We start from the raw sequence: 19,192 nt of genomic DNA, 5'->3' as shown, positions 1-19,192 counted from the left end.
AACGGCCGTGGAACTTTTCCGCATTACATGCACGCACAAGAATACTGATAGGCTTTGAACATAAATAAGGCGCCGCCTCTGTATACACTGGCGAATAATGCATGCGTTGAGCATTCCAGTCATAGTAAATTAAAAGAATGAACGTCTACGAGATTCCCGTAGGCAGAGTTCCCGACGGGTTTGCGAAGGTACCGATGCCAGTGATAACACACCAAGAAGGCGCAACTAGATTAGCGGTGACAACCGCTCTTCCGGTACAATTTTAAGGCACGGATATAGTCCGACGTGCTGTGCAGCCGCTGATGAAGTCGGGTAAGTCCCGTTGGCAATGCGAGGAACACCGCAAGTGTACGCCATGTATACAGTTTGAAATTAGTTTGCGGAAGCCCGCAAGCCGAGGACCACGAGTGCTTTCGTGGAATTGGCGGGGTTCCACAGAGCTTATTTGCCACGTTCATTTGCCCGTTCACGAAGTGTCCTTCACCTTGCGCGGGATTGCGAATAACTGATCTCCATTGATGTTTCGATCGTTGTGTACAAAGAACAACGGCAAGGCACAGTCCTCAACTCAAACTGTAATCCACTAAAAGCGAATCAACAGCAGCGGCAGAGAAATGTGCAAAAATAGGTGAGGATTAAGCGAGAACTACTAACCTGCGTTAAGCCGAGCTGCGCTGTGGATGCCATGTTACTCGGAGCTTCCTTCGCTGACAAATGCCGAAAAGCACTCGGTATCGGCAACGTCGGTGCATGGCAAATTACGCCCCTCGTCAACATCCGGGCCACCTACGTCGCTGCAAATAGTCAGCCATGCGCTGGCTGGCACGGTGACCATACGCCCATAGAAATGCGTCGATGATCGAAAACGGCGCACGAGGGTTCCAGTTCAGATGACACTGATAATTGTGGACAGGTGCTCAGGCACTATAGATGAACGGAGGCTCTTTACGTGTAGCTTCTTCTGTAAGCAGTCGCGCCTGACTCATGCATGCATGGTCGGTCCGCCGTCGCTGCCTGTTTCTGTGGCTCGGGTGCGAGGACCAATGACTGTTGTGCCCGAGACCGTACACGTAGCTGGGATTTCGCTGGAACGGGAACTGCGATACGAGGGAGCGAATCCGACGGCCTTTATTTTTCTAAATCGGCGAAGTTGCGGTGTAAATTGGGCTGAAGATATACATAGTAATTGCCACGCTTTGTCCGGCGTTCACCAGCACACGAGGTGCTTGGTGATGATTCTACAATTTGTTTCTCCATGATTTTGATTTGCTCGTCTCTCAGTTCTTCTAGTCGCTGTCTAGTAAGCGCTATTCAGTCGAGAGCCTCTACGATGAACACCCTTACAACGAATTAACCTGTACACCGAAGGATTGATCATGTCCCAACCGAATTTCTATCTTTCAAATGTATTGTGCACGCCTCTACAAACAGGACCACTACAACGAATTTGCCTTTGCGATTAAGGGGTTTAGGCGTCCCAGACGGCCAGTTTATTGATATACAACGAACGCCATGGTTGCGGTGCCTCCACTAGCATCCGTAGACGTCACGGGGGTACGTGCGCTAGCGCTAACGCTAGCGGCGCTCTTTACGAGCGCTCCCGCCTCAGGAGTCCTGCTACAACGCTCTAAGGATCGCTCAGCTCGTACGCTGGTTGTTGTAACGCATCAGCGGGTGGAGACGGCTGACAAATACGTGGCAGCTGATGACGACGTGATCATGTAATGGTAACTGATGACCCTAACGACGTCTTCGAATACGCCTGTAGGGCGAAAAGATCGCGAATATCAACGAGCGCAGTAGGGAATAAGATCCTGTAAATGAACCAATAATTTTGACGGGAAGGGAGGCGATAGCGGCAATCGGCAGTCTGCAGGCTAACTTTATTTCTGCGTTTCCTTGTGGAGCATGCTCTGAACTTTGGCGCATTAAGGTTGGCTGCATTCGCAGATTATTTCAGGCAAAGTGTGCAAACACAAAGAAATTGGCAAATTATTTCACTAGGACTCTCTTGAATTCATGTCAGATAAACGTTTTCTCTGGTTCAACATGCTTAGCCTGCTATATTATGAATGCTACTTTGTGCGACCTGTACAACAAAGTGAGCTGCGCAACGAAGAACTTCGGAGATTTCGGTAACTCCGTTAGAAATTCGCCTTGGTAACATTCCTCAAGGAACTTCGCCTACGTTCAATGTCCCGCCCCCATTTCATCCCAAACGGGATATATTCTCCTCTTTCTGTGGCTACATTTAAATACGTACCAAGGAGCTTAGTAGTGAGCCATTTGGGTGCATCAAAGCTGATTGCCATGGGAAAGCACATTCTCGGGGTCTCATAACATTTTAGGAATTCTTTTAAAAATGTGTCCAATGTGTCACCGTTACCGCAAGTGACTTTAAGTTATATAGTGTAAACAAGAATGAGCAAGATGTCTTGAAACAAATAATACATAAAAAAGGACAAGGTTTCGAGCGAGACATTGACATTAACACTTGACGACTTCTCGCTAAAAAAATGGGTGTTTTGAGGTGCGACCTGGCGACGTCGTCAAAAAAAAAAAGAATTGGGGAACACTGCTACAAATTGGCAGAATGTGATCTTGTGTTGTCTGACTACATCTCATGTTCAATAGGCGAACTAATCACACGAAGTACGTAGATGCCAATCACACGAAAGCGCCTATGTGTTCGGCAGTATACTTAAAGGCGTCGCCAAAAAATATTTGTGGGGTTGCTAGGCTCCATCACCTTTTCGGGGGCTTCATCGCCGTTCGCCGGCACTTGTATTTTCTTCGCGACCCTATTGCTATTCCCGATGTTGCTCCTCCCATCATGGCATACGTGCTGAGACTGGAACCGGTTAATTCAGCTACGACGAGAGATGGCGCCAGCACTCCGCTACCGGCCCCACGTGATCTCCGCGGTCGCGAGCAGCGTAACGCCATAGCTACTGGCATATCGTGGCGCGTCTTAAGTTATATCAGACACTCTGTCACCAACCGCACAATGACCCGAGGTCGCTGGGTATGAACTTAGAAAAGCATGGATCTGAGCGCTGAGTTCGCATGTTGGCCACATCCGCGGCAGAATGGCAAAATTAATTCCACGTGATTGATAAGATTTAACGTCCCAAATTAGCACGAAGGCTACGAGACACATTGTGATGCAAGGCTCGAGGTTACTTTTGGCCACTTCAGTTTTTTTTTCTTTCTTTTTTTAGCGTACGCCGAAAACTCAGGCTAATGCTTTCACGCTCCATCTCCATCGGAATGCGGTTGTCATGGCGACGCATGTATCGAACCCGCGACGTCATGCTCAGCAGCAACGCAATAGCCAGTGAGATACCGTGGCGCGAGCAGGAAAGCCCTGCAGAAAGTTAGGCTGCTACATTTCATTTTAAATATAAGTGCAGAGCCGAAGCTGCGTGAATATAAAAGTGAAAACATGACGGTGGGGTGGGGAACTCTCCTTTCTAAGGTCCCACCTGCAAAAATAGAATCACGTCATTTAACGCAGATGAGGTAAAAAGAGATGGCGAAGGAAAAGGAGAGAAGGAAGAAGAAGAGCAAGAATAATGGAGGGGGAGTAGAGAAGTCGGGGCATTGAGAGTCAGCAGACGCATTTATTTGTAGCGACAGCGCCTCCTAGACAAATGTCAGACGTGTCTGGCCTGCGTGAGTCTGTCGCTTCGCGTCCGAGTAGATAGCATAAAACAGGACATGCGTATTTTTTTGGTGTGTGAATGGGCCAGCGTCTGTGCCACTGCACGGGCAAATTACTGCGCGATGTATACCTGAAGTCAGCGCACGTTTCAGAGAACAACGCAGGCAGCGCAGCGGTAAAGCAAGACAGCCGTCTGGTGTCCTCGACCGAACGATTTATTCTTCCGTAATCGCGTGGTACGATTGCAGAGCAGCGAATGCATTCACCTTCCCGGCTGACGCACTCGCGAGCCACGACTGCTGAGGCAAAACTTGCCCTTTGACGTCAGACGTTGTTTTGAATCTTCCATGGATTCCGCCAGACTGTTTCTGAATTTCCGTCTGGCTGCTTGGACTGCCGACACGCCAAACATCTTCTTCTTTCGTTTCCCTTACGCCGCCTTTACTGTGTGTTTTCGCTGCTCTTAAAATGCGAAATTTTGCTTTCATTTGGTTTCTATGTTTCATTTCTTCGAACGAACGAGCCGGACGGAGGCGCACATGCTGGGCACGTCCGTCGCGCTTTGTTTCCAGCACTGCTTCGGGTTCGCTGCATTTGAAGTGTTTGCTTCTTTGCTTTGTCCGCCACCAGGGGGTGGCAGATCGGCAAATCTCGCGCCACACGCGATGAGGTGAAGAAGAACTGCAAGAAGGTCGGGGCTGGCCGGCGGAGCGAGGACGCGACCTGGGTCCACCAAAATTCGACCTCTGACCCACGGTTGCTACAGCATAGGTGAGACGGTGCCTCGTTAGGTCGCCGGCACTTGAACGGTTAGAGCTTGTGATCCACTTCACTCTCCTGCGCGGCTATCTGCGCTGTGAAATGTGCTATGGACGAACTGCACATCTAATTACGCGCCTCTCGTACCTTCGTCGTCCCCTTTAACCATTGCTGGCACCATCGTGATCCGCTCCATTGCTGACTACACGTGCGAAGGAAATCGTACGAGTAAACAGACCGGCACATGTGTGTGGTTGTGTTCGAACTAAGATAGATAGAATATGTCATGTGTATTGAATTCAGTTAAAATGCTGGAAACGATCAGGCTTGGTATTGACTGTAACTATTGCAGCTTTGTAAACTGCCACCGTGCTCGACAAAACCCGTGGCAAAATCATGCCACACACCCTGCTCGGAACTACAAATCTGTGAGCGTTTGTAACTTGAGCCCAACCCAACAGGTAACACCTGAGTGAAGAACGCTGACTGAAACGCAGTTTAGTGTTCTTTAGTACCATGACCCTTTTGATTAGCATATATTGCAATTCAACCTTCAAAACGAGCTGCATTTATTTATTTAGTTATTTACTTTATAGTTTGTGCGAGCCAAAACTTGATTGCAGGAATCCGGTGCTCGCTCGCTCGCTCGCTCGCTCGCTCGCTCACTCACTCACTCACTCACTCACTCACTCACTCACTCACTCACTCACTCACTCACTCACTCACTCACTCACTCACTCACTCACTCACTCACTCACTCACTCACTCACTCACTCACTCACTCACTCACTCACTCACTCACTCACTCACTCACTCACTCACTCACTCACTCACTCACTCACTCACTCACTCACTCACTCACTCACTCACTCACTCACTCACTCACTCACTCACTCACTCACTCACTCACTCACTCACTCACTTTACTCAAGAAGGAAGCTCAGTGAAGGTGGATGACCAGCGAAGCTGTTTAGCGCATGACACTGAGGTGACACAGTATTGAGAACAAAAGTACGAACTCATTTACCGTGATTTTTGTGTACATTCACGTGGACGACGGGACCGCCGCTCCAGGAAACTAGAAACGCGTGACGTTTCGAAGGAACCGCCGCCACGGTAGAGCGGAAGGGAAAGTAAACACGCAAGCGCTTGGAACGCGGACAAAGATAGGGCGGTGCGAACGTAGACATGGCCAACGCGGGTCAAAGTGCAATGTCTATTCTCATAAGCGTAATATCTGGTATGAGCTCTATTTGGACCCAAGATGCTAAACTTATTTTTGCGAGTTGGCGGAGTGCTTCAAGCCTGCTTCACCTCCGCCGCGGGTCGGCGCGGTATTGCGATATATCTCTGGGATCGACCCGCGGTTTCTACACACGCAGAAGAAACATGCACGGAACCATAGCCATGAACAGCTTCGCTGTAATATGCGTAAAACTTGAAAAGTGACAGTCGGCCACTGTGCGCGTCACATGTGACTCGTCAACTCGCTCAAGAAATTAAAGGGAAAAATAATGCGAAAAGTTAGTGGCCCGAACGGCGCTCGGCGCCCGTCACTCATTCACTCGCTGGCGAAATAAATACAGAGGCGAAGGAAGACAGAGAGTGCGCGTGGCTGAAACGGCTTCGCAACGGTTCTTCTGCAGCGGCATGCCATGGACATGGACACCTTCACGTTCCTGCTGGACGCCGCGTTTCACTTGGTGTACGCCGTGACTTCGGCCATCGAATTCATCATCTACTTCAACAACGGCTTTGGCAGCACGGCCGACTTCTTCGGGCTCGTCTTCTGCGCGGTCGTTTTCATCTTCCACGCACTCCAGCTCAGGTGCGTTCGCGCGCCCCGCGGATATACGCGCACTTCCCCAAGCCACGCTGCTGGTCTGCCGGGGAATGCTGTTCGGGACAGTCGGCCGTTTTCCCTCGGGGAGTGACGTAACCAGGAGGCGATGGGTAGGCACGGCGCATGCGCACATCATGGCTCCAAGGGCAAGCGTAGGCTTCCGATTCGCTCTCGTGGCATGGCACCACAATCGACGTTGTTTCGACCGGGAGGCTGTAACAGAAACGACTAACCTGACGCTCCTGGTCAAGCGGAACGGTTGCACATTGATGTTCAAAATCGGTTTTAGCTACGAGCCGTGCATCGACACTGTGGTCGTAAAGTTTAAAGTGAAACAGAGTGAGAAACTAATCCCTACTACTGAACGCAAGAAATGTTAGCGGCTTCTTCAGGAGCAGCAGCATGCACAGTGGATTTTAACCTGACAGATGGATTCGCTTATAAGTATACCGGGTGCTTCAGTGAACACTTTCAAATATATATATGTATAAATTGCCAAATATATATATGTAGAAATTGCCTGTAGCAGACAACACAATAACCTTTCCATTTCCATAGGAACGAAATGTAAAAGCGACCGTGTCCCGTTAAGAGATCCCCAGGTGGTCGAAATTAACGGAGGCCATGAGATGGCCTGCTCGAAGAGGCGGCCATTACTTTAAAAAATTGCATAACCGAATAATTAACAAAAATCGCTAATTAAGTAATAACTAACTATCTTATGGCACATATTGCAATCTTCAAATTCTAGCCGGGAAGGTCGCAAGGCGGATACACTTGGAGCGAATTTTCAGCATGACGCCGGTTTCGAGATACTAATTCCCGAACTTTGCGGGGAAGTTCATTGGTGTTCCAGTTACTTTTGTGCTTCGATGCATAACGACGTTTCGTTTCGTTAACATAGCTTAGCAACTATGGTGTTGCGCTTCTAAGCAGGAGGTTGCGGGATCGAATCTCGGCCGTGGCGTCTGTATTTCCATGGGAGCGAAATGCAAAAACGCTCGTGTCCCGTTAAGAGATCCCCAGATGGTCGAAATTAACGGAGTGTGCTACTACGGCTTGCCTCATAGTCCTATCGTGGTTTTAGCACATCAAACCCCAGCATTTAATTTTTAATTTCTCAACGTTTCGTTAAGAAAATAAGTGGAACGACACGGCATTTTTACCGCAAGCTTAACTGCACATATATTTTAGATGCTGTCGTCCATACAGTTCTATTCAAGTGGATATGCCTCGCAGTCTCACCCGCTAGAATTTATGAATTGCAACATGTGATGTAAGGTAATTAGTTACAACTTACTTAGCGACTCTTTTAATTAGTTGATTATGCATTTTCATTTTTTTTTTGTGTGTGTGTGGAGGTAACGTCCGCCTCTTCGGGTAGAGCAGCTCATGGACTAGAATTGTGCTATCTACCACAGGCAATTTCAAAGATATTTTCAAGTTGTTCGCTGAAATACCCTGTATATTCACCGTCTGTAGCACTTTCTCCTCGAACAGGCAGGACATGTGTCGAATGAGCTCTTGAACAACACTTTACAATGGGGTGAACGCGGTTTACATCGTGGATACGGGACTTCACAGAGGTGCGACGAAATGCTAGCGCATTTCTCTCGCATTTACCACTAAATGACCTTTGATTTTTGTTTCGACTTGCTCCGTGTTTGCTTCACCTATAGGCGCCCCGAATCGGATGTTTTCTCTTGTAAAATAAAAAAAAGTGACAGGGTTAATGCCTCTTGTCAAGTGAATCGGCCATGACATGAATCTGGATAACGCGTGCATCCTGTATAAACAAAGCGTTTACTGTTACACAAACGATGCACATTATAAAGCGCAGCATTACCTTATATATAATTTCAGTGTCTCCGGGTCCATTGCATTGTATACAGAGACCTACGTTTTCCCTTCAATATTCTTTGAAAAAAAAGTGCTTATCGCTGCTCTACTCTTGCTCAAAATTTACACTGAGATCGCATTTTATGGTCCAGATAGTTCAATGTAACACTTAGCACTGCTACTTGCTTTGTTCAAAAAGGAAATGCAAATTTGTCTTTGTCTGCGTCGTTTTTAAGCTTGCCTCTATATACCATGCTTTGCGAAACTGTAGGCAGCAGAATTGATGATATAACGCCGCCACGCGTTGGAGATCGCGCACTGCGAAAGGTGCAGTTGAAGGCAAATTCATACGTTTCTCTTGACGAACGGGGCGAGTAAAAGTATCAAGCTTCATGTAGAATGATCCATGAAGCTTCATGTAGAGCGCTTGTCCTGTCTAGTCTTTGTCGATTGTCTTTTTCGCGCTATGCTTCCACTGTAACTATGTATTACCAACCAGGCCAAGCCTGTACTCTTCTGAAGAATGATCCAGGCCATAAGCTGCGATCTTGCTCTAAAATCTGAACAGGAACAGAGGCGCGCCCGTAAATGCAAAACTTCTTTTTCTTCTCTTTTTTTACAACAATAACGGGAAAACACGGGCATTTATATGCTGTGAGCACTGTATCAGAAATATGCTCGCTCTAGCGCCACAATTTCACGAACAGTAAATTTTGCGAACAGATATCACCAACAAATTGGGCCGATCGTACTCGTTTGTATACGCCAGGCTTTGTTTTAGGCACAGTGCAACTTGATGCAAGAAATATAATTTTATATCCAGAAGCAGGCACACCTTGTATTGAATTGAAGTTCACTCCATTTCTAGTCCAGCTTTCTAACCATTATACGACGACCGCTTTGTACCACGCCTTGCAATAATATTATACTTGCAGTCTTGAATCGTTCGGCAACACTTAAAAATGCCTAGAATGAGCTAAATAATAGTGCCATCAAATTAATAGCGTCTGGAAGCAAGCATCCTGCAATTTGTCAGTGTCTGGAATAGGACCCTCGTGTCTAAAGGGGTGTGCCCTGTATGATGGCTTCCTAGTTTGGACACGCTAACTGGGTGTGCGGCCTCCGAGATCTGCGTCGGTGCAATACTGAACACGCAAACACGCACGCATGCGCGCGCACGTGGCACCAGCGACCTTACAGACCCTGGCTTACATTTACCAGACGCCGTTTTATGATTCTCGTGTGCACTTGAAGCCTCCCAAGAGTGGTCGCGGTGCAGTAGAAGCTTTACGGATTCCTTCAACATCATTGTAACCCGCCGTGGTTGCTCAGTCATTCTGCTTCCGGCCACGGTCGTGAAAGGACGTAGGATGGCTGGCTCTTCGCGAGCTGTGATAACGGCCGATTCTGGCCGCGGAACATCGTTTTTGGACGGCCTGAAAGATTACAGGATTGTACTGCCGCCGCTGCCAACCGGAGAAGGACTGAAAACAATGGTTGTTCTTCACTGCGACACCGCTGGAAGGCCTTACAGGATAGAAGATTTCCGCCAGCCGATGAAAGAAGCCGGCGTCATTGAACAGGTGGGCGGTATCGGAGCGTACCAGATGTCGCACGTCTGGTTAGTCAACTTCCGTAGTGAAGAAGCCAAGAAAAAGTTGCTCGACATCGGGCATATTGTTGTTAAAGGGAAGACTTGCGTTGTCTTTGACCCTGAAAGGCAGGAAGTGCGGCTGAAGGTGCATTGGTGTGCCTTCAACGTCAGCAACGAAACTCTGAGGCGGGCGTTCGCCGAGTACGGCGAAGTGAAAGAAGTTTCGAGCGATAGATGGAAGACCGGCGGGTTTGAAAACGCCGACTCGACCACTCGTGTTGTGCGGCTGGTTCTTCGAGAAGGTGCAAGCCTCGAGCGCATACCCCATCAGCTGCGTATCGGGAACGGTACAGTATTAGTCGTCGTGCCCGGGCGTGCGCCGATATGTCTCCGCTGCCGCAACACAGGCCACATTAGGCGGGACTGCAAGGTGCCCAAGTGCAGCGAGTGCCACGCCTTCGGGCATGAAGAGGCTGAATGCACGAAGTCATACGCCCGCGCCGCGACTCGAGGAACATTCGGCGATAATAGTGAGCTGCACATGGACGAGGATGAAGCTGAGCAAGCTGCCTCCAACCCAGTGGTCGAGAGCCCAACGGCCGCAGCGCTGAGCGATGAAAAGGAAGGCGCCATGCCAGGGACTCGTGAGTCAGCGCCCAGCACCCCCAAGTCGGCAACCACGAGCATGGATACCAATTCATCGCAAGATATTCCACGCCCTTCTGAAAAAAGCAACGAGGAACCCATGGAGTCTGACCCTGCGGCTGCGAAACGACGCCACGACGATGTCAGTGCAATGAGCCAGGAGCAACGATTGCGTCTCCTAGACCGCCAGTGGGGCGTAGGTGAAGGGAAAAAGCAGCGTGTCACCAGCGGGCAACGATCGTCGTCGCTTCCTCGCGACGACAACCCGAAGACCTAATAATGGAGGGACGGCACTACACGGCGCGGCGTTGTGCGCATGAAGGTAAGCGCCGTACTGGCGGCCTGGTCTTGCTTAACGATGGCGGCATTTGAAAGACACCTCGTAGTAGCCACGCTTAATGTCAGGGGTCTTTCATCCAGGAGGAGGCAAAATCAGCTGCTGAGACTCGTGACTGAGCAGGAATTGGATATTGTAGCGATACAAGAGACCAAAATCGAGAGTCAAGACCAGACCGACAGAATGGTGCTCTCGTTCAGTAGTCGGTATGATGTTTGCGTGTCTCATGCCGTGGGTACCTCGGCAGGTTGCATGCTGTTGATTCGCCAGTCTCTGGGAGCGATTGTGGAAAGAGTTGAGACTTGCGTTTTCGGTCGATGGATTGTCTGTGACATCACACTTGCTGGTGTGGAATTGCGTATTATCTGTATTTACGCACACACTAACACGGAAGAGAGGCGAAACCTTTTTGAGACAGTCGGCAACCATTGTGACACAGACCGTCTGCTTGTCTTACTTGGCGATTTCAACTGCGTAAGCATGGCACGCGACAAAACCAGTGCGACGCCCTACCGAGATGCGAGTACAGCCTGTTTAGGTGACATAATTGATCGCTGTCATCTAGAGGATGTTGGTGATTGCCTCGGATGTGGTTCTGGCGTTCGGTTTACCCATTACCAAGGAACGAGTCACGCGCGTCTGGATCGGGCGTACGTATCTGTTGAACTGATACCGTACTGCGGCGAATACAGCGTACAACCAGTGCCGTTCAGTGACCATTGTCTTGTTGTCTTCCATGTAGGTAAAAGAAAAGGAACGAAAAGCAAATTTGTGTGGGAAAACTGGAAACTTAATGAGAAGCTTCTAAACGATGATATCTTCGTGGATCGCGTTACGTCGGCGATACACGAACTGCCAATGGCGGACAACGAACTTCTGGGAGCGAAGTGGGAAAGATTTAAGCAGGCAATGAAAATGATGGCAATTGAACGATCGTGCGCTATAAAGCAAAAGCAAAGGCTGCAGGAAAACACGCTGAGAGATGACCTAAAGTTTTTGATAATGCAAGAAGGAAAGCAGCCAGGCACTTGCACCGAAGAAATGCGCACCGTCAAGCAGAAACTAGAGGCAATAGATACGGAGCGATATCGAGGAGCGATCGTGAGGGCGAGGGCACAGCGGCTGATAGCGGACGAAATGCCCACAAAACGTGCTCTCGGCTTGGAAAAAAGGCACGCCCGCAAGAATGACATACCAAAAATAGAGTGGAACGGTGTAATCTACGTAGACAAAGGAAATATAGAAAGGGCCTTTTATGAATACTACAGCGGGCTCTTTGGTTACACCAAAGTAAGAACCGAAGACTTCAAGACCCGTTTCCTCTTTAATGCCGCGGCTTAGTGATGATACGAAAGAGCGGCTAGAACTGCCCATTTCAACAGAAGTGCGGAAAGCCATAGAAGACCTCAACCCGGGAAAGTCCCCAGGACCAGACGGGCTAGTAGCACCGCTTTATAAGGCATTCAAAGATGATTTAGCACCGGTTTTAGCTACACTGTTTAATGAGGCTTATGACAAGGATATGCTTCCTCCTTCATTTTTAACATCCCATACAATTTTAATACCAAAAAGCGAAGATGAAGCTAGACTGCGACAGGTTACCGCTTACCGACCCATATCCCTGACTAATGTAGACTACAAGATCTTCATGAAAATTCTGGCTAAAAGACTCCAAGCCGTGATGCAAGAATTAGTGGGACCACATCAGACCTGTGGTATCAAAGGTCGCACCATATATACCAACATACACACAGCCCGGTCCGTGCTCGAGTGTTGCGATGCTTTGCATGAAAGCATCGCAATGCTCCAGCTCGATTTAGAGAAAGCCTTCGACAGGGTGCCGCATGACCTCTTGTTCTCTGTTTTAGAGCACGTTAATGTTGGATCAGTCATCTGCCAAGGCGTAACCATGGCGTACAGAGGATGCACGACGCGGTTGTTAGTAAATAAGGGGGTGGGAGCGCGCATCCAAGTGCAACGCTCTGTGCGTCAGGGTTGCCCCCTGTCACCATTGCTTTTTTGTTTGTATATTGAACCCTTTTGTTTGAGCGTTATTGAAAGCAACAGCGTTCATGGTTTTCGTTTGCATGCGGCGGAGGTCCGCATTCTCGCGTATGCTGATGACATTGCCGTATTCTGTGCTGACTACGAAAGCGTTCGTGTTGTGGTTCAAATTGTGAAAGACTTTTGTTCTGTGAGCGGGAGTGCTGTGAACTGGGCTGTGTTTGGGGTTCTGGCACGGCGACTGGCCCTTAACCCCAACGAATTTCGCAAACATGACTTGGACAGCAACCCCAGTAAAATATTTAGGAGTGCCGCTGGAGAATTATCGCGACAGTGAGCCATATTGGAAATGCCAAGTTGCTGAAATGCGTGAGAAGGCCGACAGGCTCAAAGGCTTCAGCTGGTCTATTTTCGCGCGTGCCACAATTTGTAACCTTTTTTTTGTAACCAAGCTGTGGTATGTCTTGCAAGCAATTCATTGTTCTCGCGTCAATGTGCAGAAGCTGCACCGTGTATTTGCGGTTTTTAGTGGGGAAGCACTTGGGAGCGGACACGACGCACCAATCTGTTCCACCGCGTCCGCTCTGGAGGACTAGGTTTGGCCCATCTATATCTGCGCCAGTTGGTTAACCGATTTATGTTTTTTCGTGACACGAATGACCCCTTTTTGCGAACTGTGTGTCAGGTTAGGTTGGGCAGGGTTTTGCCAAATTTGGTTGTTAGTTCGGAGAGTATGCAAGGGAGCATTTTTGGCTTCCTTAAAGAGGTGTACATGGCATGTCGCGTCTTGCAAGTGCGATTTTCGTTTGAATATTTGTCAGTGGTGTCGCGAAAGAAACTTTATAAGGACCTGTGTGAGGTCTTTCTTCCGGTACCGTTGTACAGGTCGTTGTACTGTGCAGGTCCATGGCAGTCAGTTCTAAAACGTGTAAAAAGAATGACTGTACCAGGCGGAGTTAAAAGTTTCTTCTTTAAGCTCCATACGAACACTCTTGAAGTCAAGACGTATTTGGAAGCGAAGGGTTTCTTTGTGCCTTGGGGAAATCATTGTTTCATATGCCAAAAGCCGGAAACTATCGAACATGTTTTCTTAGATTGTTGGGAAGCCCTTTTCTTTTGGGACATTCTCCAACGCACGATTAAAAAAGACTTACCGGTTGATGCTTTCGGAATTAGATTTCTGCCCGTCGAGAGTGAAGACGGGATTCCTTTTGACATGATTATGATATTGGGCCTGCACAGTATTTGGCGATCCAGGATGGCGGTCAGCCACGCAGACATTGATGCCAGGCCCATAAGACAGTATTTTTGTGAATCTGTTAGCAGAGCTATTGAAGGATACAAGATACAAGACCCAGTGCCTGAGTGGCTTCCAAGAATGGAAGCTTTGCTACACATGCGTGAATTTTAATCTCATCACGTAACCCCAAGTGAGGGTGACGTATTTTTAACATACGTGTTGTGTTCTTCGCGCGGACTGATTTTGTAAACTGACGCGTTGAAGTCGGCAATAAAGAAAAAAAAAAAGCCGTGGTTGCTCAGTGGCTATGGTGCTGGGCTGCTGAGCACGAGGTCACGGGATCGAATCCCGGCCACGGCGGCCGCATCTCGATGGGGGCGAAAACACCTGTGTACTTAGGTGCACGTTAAAGAACCCCATGTGGTCTAAATTTCCGGAGTCCTCCACTACGCCGTGCCTCATAATCAGAAAGTGGTTTTGGCACGTAAAACCCCACAATTTATTTTTTTTTCAACATCATTGTAGTGTATAGTGTCACTCGTCGACCGCAAGTGATGTGCCTTCGAATGAAACAGTCCCATGCGCAGAAAGCTACTAACCGTGTTTCATGTTCTCCGAGTTCCTGTAAAGCTGGGGGTGAAGCCGAATTAACGCATGCGTGTACCGGATCCTTGCACTTAATGAAGAGTGACTTTGTTTTCTCTCTGAGACCGTCACGTCACCCGGCGGTCGCTCCCAGCATTGTAGATAAACATAGAGTAAGCGACGCGATGGCATGGACGGTGCCGTTCCTGCGTGCTGCGCTTCTAATATGACGAGACAGAGATATGCTATTAGCATCCGGGTCAATGAGGTTACTGCGTCCGTGGAGACGTATCCGGGGTTGGAGCCACAGGCTAGCTTATCAAGCAGAGACTTCGGTAGAAGGCGCACATGCTTCTCTGTCACGCCTGCATGATGCTCCCCACGTTTACGTCTCTGCGCACTTTCTTTTTTCGTCACCGCGGTCGAGCGTCGAGAGATATCGCTTACGTCAAAAGAGCGCAGGCCAGAGGAGCCTGTTTCAGCTCACTGTAAGCGACGCTTCAAACAGGAACTCCTCAGCTAAACTTCTGATAAGGAGTATACATTACGACGCACACACACACACGCACACACAAAGGTTGGAAGTCCTTGCGGCGCGTTTCAGCGCCATATCACATCTTTTATTCATAAAGTACATTCACCTTGTGTTTTACTCACCCGACAGGCGCTCCCTTCTTTGTGTTCTTCTTCGTCGCAAGAACGTCGCCGTTTTCTAATGTGTGTTCCGCATGTGCTCTATTTTTGTCTTTTCGGCTCCTTGTTTCACACGTGCGTAATCGCTTCTATAAAAAAAAAATGTTTTTTTTTTCGTTACGTGGAAGTTCGCTCTTGGGCAGCGTTCATTCATTCCCGGTTATTTACTTGTTCGCAGAAAATATATATATTTTGAGAAACGGCAGCGTCCTGCGACAGTTGTGTATATAGCTACACTGGGAATTGCGGTAGTTTGACGCATTATACGAGTTTTGTGACGTCACGAAGCCGGTGTTTTCGCCTTGAAGGTGGTGTACTGTTCAGAGCTTCGAATTAGCATTAACCGTACGGGATTATTTATCGGGCTCAAAAATTTCAGTTTGCACTGGTGTTTTTCTCATTCCATCGCCATCGTGATTTCATCGCCGCGCAACGGTCATAAATCGAACCCACGAACGCATGATGAACACCAGAAGGTCATAACACGCTGCAGATAACGACGACGTGTTTGTGAAGGCCATCCTAGCAATCAGTAAAGCGAATATAACTATGGAGACCTTTACCTTATCCTTTTCTCACTGATTCGTGCGAACGATCCTAGGTTTCGCCCTTGTGTACTACCTTAAGGAGCGAGTAAATACTTTTAGTCGTGCTGAATAACGCATTAAAACAGTACATGGAAACGGCAACGAGATAGTTCGTAAAAAAAAATTGGAGACATTTAAGACATTTTATTAACAGGATCTATCCTGAGAGGGAAACTCAAATCAACTGTAATAAGTGCAATGGCATCATTACTCTTGACCACATGCTTTGGCAGTGCCCCGCGGTCTTCACAGACTGTGACAAGGAAGAAGAATGGTGGCGGCAAATGCTACACAGCGAATCACACTCTGACCAATTACGGGCAGTCCAGAAGGCCCGCGATGTGGCTGAAGGGCTCGGCCTGACAGTCCCAACGTGGGAGCGGCCCGCGTCAACCTATGGTTGACCTTCAGGACCAAATAAAGTTCCTCATATCATATAACATTTAAGTGTGCGTTGGCTTAGCCTTATAAACTGCGAGAAACAGTGAAGAAGAGAAAAATGAAATGTCGCATCCTCATAAGGCGTTGACCTGGGCAAGTGGAAATGCGAATACAGGGTAGCTTTCAGTTCAGGATGCACAAAACACACGGGAAACACACAGCGATCTGCCGACATTTGTTTTTGTTTGTTTGTTTGTTTGTTTTGAAGTTTCCGCACAACAATCCTTCAACGTAATCGAAACTGGAATTGTCCATGGACAATTTTGATATCAAGTGTTCGATTTGTAGTGCAGAAATGATGCCTCCCACTTTGAGTATTAATCATGTGCACAAGCAGCTGGCGTATACCGTGACTACGTATTATAGCGTTGCTGCACAAAGAAGCGGATGCGCTTTCCATTAGCGAGTCACATATGTTGCTCATAGATGTGGCGTTGTAATGCGGCACCTATGAGCCTACGATATCATCGTGTAATAGTCAGTTAGCTCCGAGATGGTTTAACGGCGCCCTCTCGCGTGTGACGTCGATTGTGGGACAGTGCGCTGCCGCTCTAGGCGTGCGCTCGTTACATGCTGCACAACATGTAACACATGCTGTGTACACACACAGCATACACTATACACATACACTATAAAGCATACACTATACACAACATACACTATACACAGCATGAACGAGTCAAGACTCGTTCATGCTCCTTCATGACTCGTTCAGTCGACCTGCCCTGCCCTAGTTTCTGAAGTGAGTCTGCAGGTTTGCAGTGAAGCACAGGTTTCTATAGGCCTCGGCGGGGGATGGTGTTCACCTGGGTATAGAACCGTGCATAACGTACACATTCCAGAATGCGCTGAGATTAAAAGTGGATGGAAGCATTAACCGGTCAACGGTCGAGATAAGCAAGAGACGTTCAGAGTATTGGTGAAAAAAAGAAGCGGGGAAGGAATTGACAGGACCGGGTTCGTTACAGCAACTATGCAAGGTAGTTAATAAAGGTTTTAAATAAGAGAGAAAATATTAAGGAGACAGACTAAAGGCTATCTATATCTATGGTTTACTTGATAAGGTCAAGCAGGCCTGGTGACTATTTGCGGCCGCCCCCTTTAGAAGGGGATGCCAATAAATAATAATAATAATAATAATAATAATAATAATAATAATAATAATAATAATAATAATAATAATAATAATAATAATAATAATAATAATCACTAAATGGAGGAAGATCTTATAGTCGATGATTGCTTGAGAATACGGGAGTCAGGGTGGATTGCTCCCTGTGTCATCTGCTAGCCATCCGAGTGTATATACGTGCGTGTGCGGCCTGGGTATCTTTTCAAGACTGTTGTGTGGTCCTGACGCATCTGAAATGACCATCGGCCCTTTTTTACGATGAGTTAGAGCATTTGGCATTCAGCTGTGTAGCAGAATAGGGTATTTTGCAGCAATGTGGCGTTAGGTAACTGATGGATCAGCAGCCGTAAGCGGTTCCGCATGATGCAAATCGAACCTGCTCATGCAGGAAGCACGAAGAAATTGGGAAAACAGGAAATATGGTGGCTCAGTTTCAAATTACTAGTTTGCCTAACACTTCGTGTGTCTTTCACCTAAAAGGGGGAATGTTCTCCGCTGTAAAAAACGAAAAGAAAAAGAACATGAAAACGCAGGCAAGCGTAATCTATACAAGGAGCGTGTATTATCAATTCATTGCACTTGGAAGGTTGGTTTCAATACAAGAAAAACCAAACTAATACCAAACTCGCATCGAAGCGTCTTCGTGCACATTGCGATGCGTACCACCGAACGTCCATCCAAAAGCTCGTGGCGGTCATGAAATGTCTGGAACGTCTGGTAGAAGAGCGGATAAGACTAGTAAGCAAAGCAGTGCTAGGCATGGTTTTGTTGTAGGGCTGGCCCGCACAACAAAATTATTACGTCCACCATGACTCAGGCACGGCCACTGCTCAGCGTAACCCGACTCTTGGTCTTCTTTTGCTCCTGCCACGGGCAGCTGTCGGTCTGTAACTGGCACCTTTACCCCCTTCTCGAGTGTAAGGGTGCGAATTATAGAAGCTTTACACCCTTTTTTCACTTTTAAGTACGCAGTTTAATTTACAGCGCACACACACACAGCGAGTCGCCGTATACGTATAGCCATCTGTAGTGCCGCTGTAGACACGCTGGTCGCCGACTCTGCTCTCTATGGAATCACGCAACGAAACAACAAAACTCTACCTACAGGTTGTCTTTGGCTCTTTCTCCTGTTTTCGTACTCGGACCTCCTCCGCTAAGAGCACTTGCTCTCGTACAACCGAGTTGCTGGGCGCGTTTGCTGTCGAACGCCAACATTTACGTATACGTTGTCGCGCTCTGGGGCTTCGTGATGTCTCAAGATTTAGATGCGTCATTCCCGTGGTAGCACTGTGTCGCGTTTCTCTGCCGCCTGGGCTGACGGTTGCAGGATGTGTTCGTCGCTGAACTCCGCTGCTCGTTACATGTTGAGATGCGCCCGGAATTAACTCTTCTCCCACGGGTAATACACATTCGCAATGCTTTAAACTTGCAAACTTGTTTGCGACTGATTTCACTGTTTCTATTGCACTCAAAGGCCGCAGCTTCCGCTGTACCAAACCGTCCCAAAAATTTTTTTGTTACCTGTTTGGCCGGACAAGCTTTCGTGAAACCGCTGACTTTATAATGAGCCATGCTTGTTGCTGACTCCTCGTGCACGCATGCGTTCGCTTCCCCTCCAGGTTCTACCAGCAGCACATCACCATACAGCAGGTGAACGCGCCTCAGTGAACCAAGATGGCCGCCATGGAGGCGAACATGCAACAGATGGATGCCGTCTTCCACATCTACTGCGCCATCTGTGCCGTCATAAAGGTGCACGTTGGTTCTCGTTCTATTAGGTTTCCTTTAGTTTACTTCCTCTTCAGACATGTGTTCACTGCAATGCAACA

General features: G+C 48.0%; 3 protein-coding genes and 1 pseudogene across 4 annotated transcripts in view; 3 read left to right on the top strand and 1 right to left on the bottom strand.

The window, feature by feature from the left end:
- Nucleotides 1-747, bottom strand: part of LOC135902516 (zinc finger protein GLI4-like) — a 41,865-nt gene extending 41,118 nt beyond the window's left edge. Inside the window, exon 1 of one of the 2 annotated variants that reach the window (XM_065432632.2) lies at nt 655-747. The gene's annotated coding sequence lies outside the window, so the exon portion shown is untranslated. The remainder of the gene's footprint in view (nt 1-654) is intronic. The other variant, XM_065432631.2, reaches the window with a different exon arrangement.
- A 3,547-nt stretch (nt 748-4,294) lies between these two features.
- LOC135902519 (uncharacterized) overlaps nt 4,295-19,192 on the top strand; it is a 38,193-nt gene continuing 23,295 nt past the window's right edge. The window contains exons 1-3 of the mRNA XM_065432633.1: nt 4,295-4,435; nt 6,070-6,251; nt 18,983-19,115. The gene's annotated coding sequence lies outside the window, so the exon portion shown is untranslated. The remainder of the gene's footprint in view (nt 4,436-6,069; nt 6,252-18,982; nt 19,116-19,192) is intronic.
- Nucleotides 5,612-5,793, top strand: LOC135902626 (U2 spliceosomal RNA; annotated as a pseudogene).
- Nucleotides 9,428-11,205, top strand: LOC135902597 (uncharacterized). The gene has a single exon (XM_065432791.2). The coding sequence runs from the start codon at nt 9,476-9,478 to the stop codon at nt 10,619-10,621; it is 1,146 nt and encodes a 381-aa protein (XP_065288863.1). The 5' UTR covers nt 9,428-9,475; the 3' UTR covers nt 10,622-11,205.

This window comes from Dermacentor albipictus, chromosome 3, assembly GCF_038994185.2.
Source record: "Dermacentor albipictus isolate Rhodes 1998 colony chromosome 3, USDA_Dalb.pri_finalv2, whole genome shotgun sequence".
NCBI classification, from domain to species: domain Eukaryota; kingdom Metazoa; phylum Arthropoda; class Arachnida; order Ixodida; family Ixodidae; genus Dermacentor; species Dermacentor albipictus.
This window is presented reverse-complemented; position numbering and strand designations above follow the sequence as displayed.

Coding starts and splice junctions, on each gene's coding strand:
- LOC135902597 (XM_065432791.2), top strand. CDS start 9,476: ATGGCTGGCTCTTCGCGAGCTGTGATAACGGCCGATTCTGGCCGCGGA.